This window comes from Centrocercus urophasianus, unplaced genomic scaffold, assembly GCF_019232065.1.
Source record: "Centrocercus urophasianus isolate 14NV4802_14NV808 unplaced genomic scaffold, USGS_Curo_1.0 seq_12, whole genome shotgun sequence".
NCBI lineage: Eukaryota > Metazoa > Chordata > Aves > Galliformes > Phasianidae > Centrocercus > Centrocercus urophasianus.
In genome coordinates this window covers 56,712,348-56,725,167 of record NW_024884364.1, presented here as the reverse complement: position 1 = coordinate 56,725,167, position 12,820 = coordinate 56,712,348, and the positions used below count along the sequence as shown (strand labels likewise).

The window sequence follows — 12,820 nt, the reverse complement described above, 5'->3', positions numbered from 1 at the left end:
TAGGGCGGCCCGGGGCCGTGCGGCGGCGCGCGGCATGGAGCTGGGCCCGGGGCCCTGCGCGCTGCCCGCCGGGGCCGGCGCCGGGAGCGGTTCGGGCGGCCCGTGCGCCGAGATGCTGCAGGTGGCCGAGGAGGCCTTCCGCGGCGGCAACTTCGAGCTGGCGGCCGAGATCTACGGCTCGGAGCTGGCCGAGCTGCCGCAGCCCGAGCGGGGCCTGTGCCTGCGGCGCGCCGACGCGCTGGCGCGGGCCGGCCGCATGGCCGAGGCGCTGGACGCCTACGGCGCGGCGGCGCGGCTGGCGCGGCTGCGGCCCGAGGAGCTGCGGGAGCTGGCCGAGAGCTTGGCTCTCAGCATCCGCGACAAGGAGCTGCGCCTGCCGCCCCCGCCGCTCGGCTCCTCGGGCGGCGGAGCCGATGGCGAGGCGCTGGGCGACCCGGCCTGCTGCCGTCCGCCGGAGCTCTTTGCCTGCCCGCTGTGCCGGCGGCTGCTGTGCGAGCCCGTCACCCTGCACTGCGGGCACACCCACTGCCGCCGCTGCGCCGAGCCCGGGGACTGCGGCCGCTGCCACCGGGCGCGCCGCCCCGCCGAGCCCTCCGCCGCCCAGCCTCAGCCGCCCGCAGCCCGGCCGCGGGTCAACGTGGTGCTGGGCAACTTGCTGCAGAAGTGGTTCGGCGCCGAGAGCCGGGCGCGGCGGCTGCGCGCCGAGGGGGACGAGCTGCGGGAGCGGCAGGAGCTGCCCGCCGCGTTGGAGAAGTACGACCAGGCGCTGGAGATGGGTGAGCGGCGGCTCGAGGGGGCGCGGCCGGGGACGGGGGAGCCCGGCGGGATGGGAGTGCCGGGAGGGGCCGCTCGGGGGGCCGGGAGCGGGAATGAGTTCCGGCCGCAAGTTTGGAGAACGAGCCCTCCCCGCTGTCGCCCGGCGGGGAGCTGCTATTTTTGTCTCGCGGTTATTTTCGTCCCCGCTCGGAAGGTGTCTCGCGTTGAGCCGCCTGCAGTCGATGACTCATTATGCACCATTTCTAGAAAATCCCCTCTCGTGTTTGTGGGGGAACCGTCTTCCACGGCAGCGTGCGCGGCCGCGTCGGCGTCCGGCTGCGGCGTGGCCCCGTGGCTGGTGGCTGCTATCCGCGGGCGTTCTGTGCGTGCCGCTGCGCTTCCAGCCAGACGCGGCCATCGAAAGCGCTCAGGAACGCATAAATAGGTGGGAAGGCTCGGATTGTTTTTGTCTCAACGCCGTGTCAGGATAAATCAGCGTTGTGACTTGTGGAGAGCATCAGCCCGTGTTTCGAATGTAACCTCTTTAGACAATTTCACCTCCTTAGGTTTGTTTGTGCGTGGCGTTCTCGGAGGAGCGGGGGTTTAAATGAAGGGCCCCGCGGACGGGGGGCAGCCCTGGTTGCCTGTGGGAGGTGGGTCCTCTGCATTGCCTCGTAGTAGCAGGGTGTATGGGCGTAGGCATGGGGCTGGGAGCTGGGATCCCTGCACAGCCCCCCCCCGCCATAGACGTCTTGCTTTGGTGGGGGAGGAAGGAGAGCCAGCCACCGCCGTGGCGTTACGGGGGCGAAATCCTGCGGGCAAATCTGACTGAGACAAATGAAACATGAAGAAAGCGGCATTCCTCCTCAGCAGAGGAGCTCCTTCCCTCCTTTGAACAGAACCATGTCCCTCACCCCCACCTTCCGTTTTCTCAGCGAAGGGCTGAGGCACTTGGCTTTGTTCTGCACTGTTGCTATGCGTGGATGTGGGCTTCTTCCTCGCCACAGCTTTTGGTTGACAGTGGGAAACCAAGGGCTGCGTGCAGTACGACTGGTCTGGCTGCTCGTGGCTCCTCCACAGCCTGCATTCTCAGTAAAACTATTACATGGTTTAGCTGAAGTAATCTCTGGTAAAGTAGGGCAGGACGGAGAGCTTGGGAAGGTGAAGCGGAGGGAGGGGAGAGGCTCAATGTAGGTCACAGGGAGTTTTTAGCAAGGCAGCCTCAAAAAAAAAAAAAAAATCCCAAAAAATAGCTGCGGATGTAGGAGAGGGAGGTGTGGCAGCAGCGTGCTTCGTGCTGCTCTGTGCGTGGTGGCCCAGGGGGACGCAGCGTGCCTGTCCCTGCAGCACGTCCTCCAGCCCTGGCTGCGTGCCTCAGGGTCCTGAGGTAATGCCATCACCGTGACTTATCCCTGTGAGAATAGCAGCAGGCACCTTACTGGCTTTCAGAATCCTAACACCAGGGGTAACTGCCCGTTTGCAGATCCAGATCCCTCCTGAAGAAGGGCAGCCCCCTTAGCCCGCAAAGCTGCAGCCTCCCCTTGTGTCCCCTCAGGCTGTGGTTGGGCCTAGGCCAAGTTGCCATCAGAGCCCTGGAGGTCCTAAGCTTCCATGACTGGTGCCGCCTCTTCTACCTCCATTGCTGCTGGGAGTCATGGCAGTGGGGATCTGCATGGCTTTTCAGAAACAGGAGTGGAAGCAGAAGGGCACGTGGGTTATATGTGTCCTTTGATGAGGAAGACTCCAGGCCTCTTGGTCTGCAGCTCATTGCTCACTGATTTTACTCCTGTTTCCCTGCAACACGTGGCTGGGTGTGACAACATTTGTAAAATTAAAGCAGGTCTTCCGTTAGCAGTTGGGTTTTCCTGTGGCTTCTTGTCGTCTGATCTGCACTTTGATCCTTGGGGTGCTTCAAGTGTGCTGTAGTTCTTTTCTTCCCAGCAGGATCTGGAGTGCCTGCTCCTCGTTTCAGATAGTAGAAGATAACCTGCACACCTTTAAGGTGGTGGCTGTTTCCAGTGGAACTAGTCAGTCTTGCTGAATCTTAGTCCTCACCTCAGATATTTTTGTCCTTCTGTCCTTACCTATCAGGTTTGCAGTGCCCCCACTGCTTCTGTCTTTGTTCTGAAGGATTCTGTTGGCAGTTCTGTTAACATTTTTGAGGAAACTGGCTTTATGCTTTGAACCTCCTGGCCTTGAGAAGGCCACAGTTTGGTCATCTCCACTGCTTACACAAAGCGGCTGCTGCTTTCACTGCCACAGACATTGGAATAGGTCTCTGTTGTTGCAAGGTATCTAATTACCGTTTCTTCAAAGCAAGCACGTGTCTGGCCACTTGAAAGGAAGCATTTGTTTCCAGCTGGATCACGCTCAGTGCCAAGCTTTGTGCTGCTCAGCCATCACAACATTCAGCATTGCCATTTGGGCAATACCCAGCACTCTGGCTGCTCTTCAGGCACACTAGGTGGGGGAACCAGAGGTGGGTTTCCTCCCTGCCACCCCTCAGTTTTTTTTCTCTGCTCTTGCTGGTCTTGTGGACATGCACAAAACTGTCTGGGAGCAGTACAGGTGTGTGTGTGTGTTTGCACTCAGAGACTGAGGGTGGCTGGATTTCAGTGACAAACGAGCAGGTATTTTGCAGATGTTCTTTTGAATGTATCGGTTTTATTTTTGTCCTTCCAGAGAACAAATTGTAATTACAGAGGTAGCAGATGGCTGTCTCTTAAGACGAAAGATAACAAGTAAGGCTTTACCCAGGTAGGGTGCCTAACTCTGCAGGGCCAAAGACTGCATCATAGTGGGGAAGGGACTTGGCAACGCTGTTTATTCTTGGAGAGCAGTATTTATCAAAAAATAGTCTGTCTCGTGCAGACCAGGCACAGGAGCTCATTGCACATTTAGTGCTGTAGTCTGCTGGCATTAAAATTAGATTCAGCATGGATCTGAAGGAGACTGTGCTCTTCTCAGGGTGAGAGCATGCTAGTAAGCAAATAAACACAGAGACTGTAAGGGGATTTGGGTACTGGTGACTCATTCCTTCAGCTGCCGATCCTCTGTGCCTTTCTTTCTATTGAGGCAGCCTATTAGTATCCCATGCCTTTCCTGTAAATAAGCCTACCCATTTCTGCTCAGAGTGTGTGCTGCCTCCTGCATCAGCTTCAGCAGAACTAGGTTTCTTCTGGGGGATTGCTGATGCGCATCCATTCAGATTACCCAGCTTCTTTGTTTTTATCCACCTCAAGGGGCTCAGAATAAGACTATAGGAGATTGCTGAGGCTGAAGACAATGGTGGAGTTAAGGATGGGTTAGTGTGGGTAGAAGGGGGTTTTTTCTTCCCAAGCACATATAGAGGGCCACCTTGCCCACACATCTCCATTTCCAGTGAATAAAAGGCCAAAAGAGAGGAGGGGGTAAGTTCAGATGGAGTCTGCCAATAGTGTTGAAGGTGGAGTGCTGGGAGGAGTGCTGCCGTGGGTGCCTTATGATGCCACTTCCAACTCTGGGGTGGAAACTAGCATGCTGGCCCTGAGAGATGGGGTGGCATTTGGAGCATGGCTATAAACAAAACTAGGTGCTCTCCTGGGCTTTGGTGGCGGGACGAGACTCAGCCTCTCTGGAGTGAACTTCGGGGAGAGAGGTTTCTTCTCCCTTCTTTTCCTCTCAGTGGAGGTTCACCAGAAATTGGCCCAATCCAAAAGAAGACTTAATGCAGCCACTCAGCAGTAATTTGTTTTGTGGTAAAGCCATTCATGGAAACTTATTTGACGCCCAATGAATTCTCCCTTAATTCAATTACAGGGGGAAAAGCAAGCTGGGAGGCAGTGGAAGAGTGGCATAAAGGGAGACTCAGGCTCATGAGGATAATATCTCAGGCAAGCTGTGCCTGTTCTCCAGCAGCCATAGCCTTTTAGGACAGCTGTTGAGCGCTAGGCCCTGCACCTCTACCTGGTGCACTGCTTATGTAGTACACTGTAGTTCGCGTGCTGCACTGTGTTCTCTCTGCCTGCACAGAGCATCAAAGGTGCAAGCCGTCTTGGCCTTCTTGGAATCACAATAATAGGATATCCCAGTTTGGAAAGGACCCACATGGGCAACTGAGTCCAGTTCTTAACTCCACGTGGCACCACCCAAAATCCAAACCCTATGTCTGAGAGCTGTGACCAAAAGCTTCTTGAACTCCACACTGGGGCCGTGCCCACAGCTCGGTGCATCCCGTTCCCCGCCCTCTGCCCTGTGGTGCAGCCCCTTTCCCTGACCCCCAGCTGCCCTCCCCTGACAGCTCCATGCCGTTCCCTCGGGCCCTGTCGCTGTCACACAGAGCAGAGCTCAGCGCTGCCCCTCCGCTCCCTGTGAGGAGCTGCAGCCGCCATCAGGCCTCCCATCAACCTCCTCTTGTCCCGTTGCATCACCCCTCTTATGTATACGTTTCTTCACGTGAGTGTTTTTGCATCTGAATTCAGTTGTGGTACATGCTGTACCCTTCCCCCTCCCTGTAGTTTTACATCAGTACTGAGGATGAACATCTGCATTTTCACTGACACTGGCTTTCAGGCTTAAATCTGTTAACAATATGCAGATTTTGGAGCCCAGATTTTGCTTGCTGAAGAGCAGCTCATCTGTTCTAGAGTGTGGGGCAAGTGTGAGTTGCCCATTTCCCAGCTGTGAGGGAGCTGCTAACCGGTTGTGTCTGATTTTATAGGCTGAGTATGACTTTACATTGCTGTTAAATAGGAGGAGAAAAAAATAAATTGTGAATAGAAAGTGTCTTGCTGTGTCCTTTGACCTTCCATACAGACTTAAGTGATGCTTCAGTAGAAGTTGATTCCAAAACAGCTGCCATGGATGTTCCTGCCACTAAAAGCTAAGTTGTGGGGGACTGTTGCTTCCCGAGGAGTGCAGTGTGAATGAACTTCCACTGGAACATTCCTGGTGTTTGGTTGAATGCTTGTAGTCCTGAGTAAAAAAGGCTATGGGCAAGTGATCCCAAAACTGATTTCCTAGGGTGTTTGCTTTCCAAGCCTGCATCCAAATTTGTTTTTTAAATTTGATTGAGAAAGCTGATGACAATTCTTGGTCAGCTTCCTATTGCTGCCACACCATAGGAGCGGTGGGTGAGAGATTGGCCACTTTGATCAAGGTCAGAAGAAGCAGAGAGCTGCAGAGTCCCCTCTGTGTCTGCATGAGGAGGCTGTGCTTAATCTGTTTAGGAAGCTGTGCTTAAATGTTCTATAAAGGCGACTGATGATACAGGACATAGGTTTTATTGTTGCTGTTTTCTTAAGACTTGCGCTTCTTACTGGTGTGCTTGCATCGAATAGGCATTGTTCAAAGAGATCATCCACAATCCCTGCGTGTGAATTATGTGCATTAGGGCACTTTAATGGTCTTTTCTTGTTGGTGTGCTATTTCTAGAAGACTGATATCAAAGATAAGGTCATCTGTCTTTCTCATGTGGTTAAAAAAAGAGATTGACCGAATCTTCTTCCTCACAGTGTGTCTTGGGAATGCTTCTGATTTCCAGTAGTAAAGAAATGTCTCTTGACTTTGTACCAACCATAAAGAAAAGACACAAAAACAAAGGGAGGAAAAAAGCTGGTAGATGACTGTCATGACTCTTGGAATGGCAAATGATTCAGTCATTTTAATAATTCATCAAAAAAGTATTTAATTTTGTAGCTAGAGAAGTATGATTTCTAAATGAAGAATGAGAGGTAATCTTTCTGAAATAATATGCTGCAAAAAATAGCAGATGCTTTCTTCTTAGAGAAGTGCTAAAAAAGGAGCTTTCCCATCTTTCTGTACAAGCACCTCTTGAAATCCGCCTAAATTAAACATGTCTCCCAAACCTGTTTTCTTCTGTTTTTCATTGGTGCAAAAATAGAAACAGAGATTACCTACAAACTGTGTACGCTGAATGTTATTTTAAACTTAAAATATTTTGCTGACTACCCCACACACGCTTCTTTAATACTGAGGTAGTGCTTGAAGAAATTGTGTCATACATGAAGAATTTACTGCTCCTGCAAATGTGTGAAGTACTTTGAAGAAGGAACCCGTATTGCTCTTGATTTTTTGAAGAGCTGACTGCTTAAAGCTCAAATCCCGTTGCTGAATCTGATGGTTTTGTCAATTTGTGAGGGCCTGCTGAAGGCATGGGCTTTGCAGGATTGTAAGACCAGGGACCACGTGAGTCCTGTGCATGGTGGGCAGGAGTGTATCTGTGGTTATCACCAGAGGATGATCTTTAGGTGTTTTTTAAAACGGTTAAGAATGCTCTTGTAACTTAGGTATTGCACTGTTCAGGATGGTTACTCCCCTCCTTGTTATCATCGAGATCTGATTTCCTATAAGCAGTTGAACTACTTCCAAAATGCTTCAGATTTTCTTGCATGTAGGCATAGTTCTCTAGGATTATTCAAACAGCTATTAAAAGAAAAGCATATTCATTGTTACTGTGATAAAAAAGACGTAACAAAGGAAGAAGACATTTATGGAACTGACTTGAAGTTCTTAATCTGAAGATGAGTGGGTTACTTTACCACTCCCCTTCTCTTACACAAGTGTGTTATGTGATCTGCTGTGTTTTCAGGACCAAAGCACAGTGGGGAAGTAACTAAGAAACGAGAAAGTCCTTTTTGCAGTATGCAGTCAGAAACCCTAGGCAAAAATAAACTTTAACTGGAAAAAGGAGAAGGCTATAGAAATTTCAAAAGGAACTACTAGAAATGCAGTTTATATACTGATAGTAACAAAAAAAAAAAAAAAAAAAAAAAAAAAAAAGGCAGCTAGATAATCACCTGTGAGCTTGTATTATGATAGCATATCTTGCTGTAAATTGATCTTGGTTTCTGGGATCTTAGAATCTCTTCGCAATCACCGACTTGCGTGCATCTCAGCTGCCTGTTTGTATGGGGCATCTAGACATCTACTTGAGTCTTCTAAAGATTAATCACAAGTTTGACCTGTGGGGTTTTGGTTTGTGTTGGCTTTGCTTGTTATGTTTTAAAAAACAAAATGCTAACAGATTAAAGTGTTACCCGCTCTTGAAGCGGGTACCTTGGTTCTAACTGAGTCTACTGTTCTCTCTAAGAAAGGTTTTTTGTTAGAAAACCTTACCTGAAGCCCTAACTAAATGCTGTGAGAACCAGTAAACATTGAAAATGTGTCACGTTTGTGTGCTCAATAGTTTTATTATAGCATTACCAAGCGGCCACAGATGGAGTTGGGGTATGTCACCCAAGACGGTGCCCAGATATCCAAGGGGCAGAGTGAAAACTGACCGTGTGGGGGAGAGGTGTTGGTTCATGCGGTCAGATCTGGAAAGAGTGGGCTTCGTCATAATAATGTGGAAAGACAGGATTTCGTTAGGAGGCGTGGATAATCTAATCCATTACATTTAGCTGTACTCTGAACAATCTTGAATTAACGACTTGTGCTGTACCATGAAATTCACCACTTAGTTGGTTTGTACAGAAGGTTCTCATTGGCTTACAATTGTGGGAATGCAAACTAAGCCGTAGGGTAATGTAATTGGTCTGGCTTGCCTCTGCCTCATTAGGTTGGAGGTACAGTTTGGAAGACAGGGCACTAAGTTAACTGTACTCTCTTTATGGCAGCTCTTCTAGGCAGAATACAGCTTCTCTTACAGTGTTTCCCTTGAGTAATCAAGGGAGGAGTGATTAACTGTGCAGAGTGATGATGGCAGTCCAGCTTTAAATATTATGCAGGGCTTCCTAGCTGAGGAATTACTCACTGAGCCCAAAATAAAACCACTGGAAATCCAGAGTGTTTCATCAAACGTACAGAAAAATCTATGTTTTTAAGTCTGAACCCTTTCCAGAGGTTGTTCACAACAGCAAGAGGCAAAGAACCAAAGCCCAGAGAGACTTAACTTGTCTAGATATCATATGCTCTCAATTGCCTTGCTGATCTGTCAGCTGTGTTGTATTTATCACCTCAGCTGAAGAAAACAAGGCACTGTGTTGTTATCTATCGTGGACCGGAAAGTTATCTGGGTAAGTATGCTCAAGGACAAGGAAGTGAATGGTTCCACATCCTTGTACTTTTGGGAGGAAAGACAAGGGGACAGAGCTGTTGATTCAGTGCCGCTTGTGAAATAGTGGCTATAACTTGGACGCTCCAGTTGTAGAATAGTTTCTTCCAATCTTCAGATGGTTCTGAGGCCTTCAAGATTGCCAAGTCCAACCATCACCCTGGGCTCCGAGTCCCTTCACTAAACCCTGTCCCTTCGTGCCACATCCGCACGTCTTTTCAATACCTGCAGGGATGGGGACTCCGCCATCTCCCTGGGCAGACCAGGAATCATGTCCAACGTCTAAGCTCTTTTTCAAGAGCCACTTCTTCCTGATATCCAATCTAAACCTCACTTGGCACAACTTGGGGCCACCTCCTACATGCTGTCTGTTGAATGGAGACCACACCCTCCTCATTACAGTCTCCTTCCAGGTGCTTATAGAGAGTGGTGTGGCCTCCCCTCAGCCTCCTTTTCTCCAGACCAAACAGCCCCAGTTCCCAAAGACAATCCTCATATGTTGTTTTCTAGTCTCCTTTGTGGGTAAAGAGAGATTTTGGTTTGGGGTACCTTTAAGAAATGTGCAGTGCACACCTTTGTTCTCTGCACGTGGTTACCTTCTCTGATAGGGTCAGTCATTTGCCTTACCCCTGTGAAGTCAAATACGTCATATCTGTATGAAGAATTAAAAAAAGCTGTATTGTAGACAGAGCTTTTCATAGGAGGTTCTGTATTTTCATAATGACTGCTGTGGGTAGTGTGAGCAAGAAGGAAGTGGCTTTGGACAGGTCTTTTAGGCAGCAGTATGGCAGCCATTTGCACAGATGGTGAATGCAGGAGTGCAGTGGTACCCATGCCCTTGCTTCTTGGGGCAGGCTCTTCCTGCAGCTTGTAACAGCATTTGCTGTAATGTCTGGCAGTGTTTCTTGTCTAGTGGAACTAAGTGCTTGTGTAATGGTTGTACTGTAAAACAGTGTACTGCTTCTGCACGGCAGTAAGCTTATGAAAGAGATTAGTTTTACTCTGCTGAGTTGTATAATCTTGGTTATGGATGAGTTCAGGGCTGGGAAGCTCTTGGGGTTGCTTCATCTGATGCTACAGAGATGTGTTCTGGCTGCATGGGAGCTTTGAATAATTCTTCTATTATGGACTTATGGTCTTCTTTAATGATGATTAAAAAAACCATAGAACCAAGTACCACAGAACGTAAGGAAGTTGGGAGGGATCCACGAGGACCATCAAGTCCAACTCCTGGTTCCACACAGTACCATCCGAAACCAATGTCTGAGAGCACTGTCCAAACACTCCTTGAATTTCAGCAGCTCGGGGCCGTGCCCACAGCCCTGTGCATCCCGTTCCATGCCCTCTGCCCTGTGGTGCAGCCCCTTTCCCTGACCCCCAGCTGCCCTCCCCTGACAGCTCCATGCCGTTCCCTCGGGCCCTGTCGCTGTCACACAGAGCAGAGCTCAGCGCTGCCCCTCCGCTCCCTGTGAGGAGCTGCAGCCGCCATCAGGCCTCCCCTCAGCTCCTCTGCTCTGTGCTGAGCACATCGAGGGGCCTCAGCTGCTTTTCACACGTCTTCCCCTCCATACCCTTAATCGTCTTTGTAGCCTTCCATCAGGACACTCTCTAATGGTCCGATGTTCTTCATAAATTCTGGTGCTCAGAAGTGCACACAAATTCTGTAGAGAAGGGCACTGCTGAAGTCATCACACCTGTCCAGGACTTAAGTGTTGCTTCCCTGCTCAGAACTGTTTGTAAGCATCCATTCCAGATCAGCTGGAGTCTGCTGGGCTGCAAGAACGGGCTGGCAGAGAGAGAATTTCCCACCTCTGGAGTCTTTTTGCGATGAAACTTCCTGTGTGCTTCGTCTGGGGTTTTGATTTGTTTTCACATACTGGAAAACTGATAGGGATACAAATGCAAGGAGAAATCATGGTGAGGCTCAGAAAACATACTTTTTTAAAATAATCCAATTATTGTGGAATGATAAATGAGAAACTGGGGACTTGATGATTGTAAGTGTACATTGTGACTGATGCCATTCTTCAGTTCTGGGGAGCTGAACTTGTTTTTCGTCTTTGCTATAGATAGAAGTTTTGTTTGCATTCCTGTCTGTCTTTACTGCTTTTGCTAATTATCTCATCAAGCATGCTTCTGCCCCTGCTCCTCAACCAGATCACCAGAGCTGAGTGCAGAGCACAGCAAAGAAGCCAAATTTCTTGCTCTGTCCAGTGGTGGAAGTTACATTAAAATGTGGGAAAGCTTTTTCCCTAGAATCCTAGATTGACTCTTGCTAGGAGCACTCAAAGGTGTTTTTGTCATGATGCTGTTTCTAATAGGCGTTTAGAAAATGCGCTTAGAGCTGGGGTAGACTTGAATAAAACATGCTCTTCTAGGAAGAAAGAAATGTCAGATAAGAAGGATTAGTGAGTTCTAGCAAATTTCAGTTAGTTCTTTCTGTGCTGAATTCCTGGAACAAATCTCTGGAGTAGTTTATTGCAGAAAAACTCTTAGCGTCATCCATGTCCTGTTTAGAAAATTCTCTAATTACATTCATTTTCCTCCTAGCACAGGGAGGTTTGAGGGAGCCATGTTCTTTTCTGTCAGCCTCCTGCATTCAACCATACAGTATTTTTAAAATGTGAAGGCTTGGGCCTGTCTGGAAAAGTAATTTTGGGTGTTAGCTTCTGCATAAGTGAGAGTGTGATCTAATGAATGTCTGCACATGAGCGCAAAGGTGAAGTGAGCAAAGTTGAGGTTAAATTTACTAGGAGGGATAGTAAGCTAACGTTTCTGGAAAATCTCAGCCAGCTATTGCATCAGTTTCAACAAGCTGGCAAGCACTCTGTGTTGGTGATACTTGGCTGTCCCAGAGAGGATCCAGGATGCACAGAGCTGCCGAACCCCTTGATGTTGTGCAATGCTCAGGCATCATCTCGCGCTGTGGGGTGAGGGCTGGGAGCGAGGACGCCATGTGCAAAGGTTCCCATGACCTGTGGCTCCCAGGAAATCTGTGTCCCGGCTGCCCGGAGCCACAGATCCTGGGAGGCTCAATGGTGGATCCACGATGCTGACAAGAACATAAATTTTGCTGTGCAGCTGCAGGCTCCCAGAAGATTTTGATCCAGGAAATGCCATCTGTTGGTATTGTGGAAACAGTAACATTGTCTATGCTTTTCTGCTTTAATTTGGACTGAGATACCAAGTCATTTCTTAAAAGAAATCTTTTATTCTTAGCCTCAGTGAGAAAGAATGGGTGCGTTATGTTAAAGCAAACCACTGGTTATTGTGTGACTTTGTGGTTTGTTTTAAATAATCTTGATGCTTCTTGTAGTTTGTCAGCACCTAGCAGTGTTCCTGAAATCTGTACATCCTCAAGCCCTCTCCATTCACCTCATGTGATTATTTTTTTTTTTCCCTACATGATATATGAGGGAGTGGAACAACTCAGCAGTGCTTACAGAATCTCTGTCTTTAATAAAGCTATACCTTTTTTTTCCTTCCATAGCTACATGCAGCTACGTTGGCATCGGCCGTCTGCCAGAGGCAGTTCTTCCTGGTGCAGGTTTCACTGAGCAGCTGTAGGATCTAACCTTGGGAAGTCACGTAGCCTAGGATTGTTTTTTGGGTGGCTTTGTGTTGTTTGTTCTGGCCCACAGCGCCCTTCATGTGGTGCTGGTATCTGCTAGCTCGTGGGTTCTAAGACGTGCAGCCCTGCCACCAGCCCTGCTCCCTCTCCACGCTGCCCAGGTGCAGCTGCCTGCAGGCTGGCACCAGCTCCATGCTGACGATGGGACGTGCCAGTGGCCTCACCACCAAATGGAGGTGAACTTGAATGAAGGAGGCTGGGCAGCGCTCCAGCTACTGAGCCCTGTCTGACCGCCTAATCTCACTATAGGAAACCTGTTATTCTGTATTCTCATAATTACTGTTCTCTTGAGCAAAGCTGGAAGCTTGTTCCCCCTGCTCCCTTTCTCTTCCTCAGTTAATGAATAACTGGCTAGGAATGTTTAGTTAAAATGGACCACA

The 12,820-nt window shown here is 49.2% G+C and overlaps 1 protein-coding gene across 1 annotated transcript in view; it reads left to right on the top strand.

The window, feature by feature from the left end:
- Positions 1 to 34: 34 nt before the first annotated feature.
- The window catches only part of LONRF2 (LON peptidase N-terminal domain and ring finger 2), a 34,323-nt gene continuing 21,537 nt past the window's right edge, over positions 35 to 12,820 (top strand). Inside the window, exon 1 of the mRNA XM_042809811.1 lies at positions 35 to 776. Within this exon, the coding sequence (XP_042665745.1) occupies positions 35 to 776 (742 nt within the window). The remainder of the gene's footprint in view (positions 777 to 12,820) is intronic.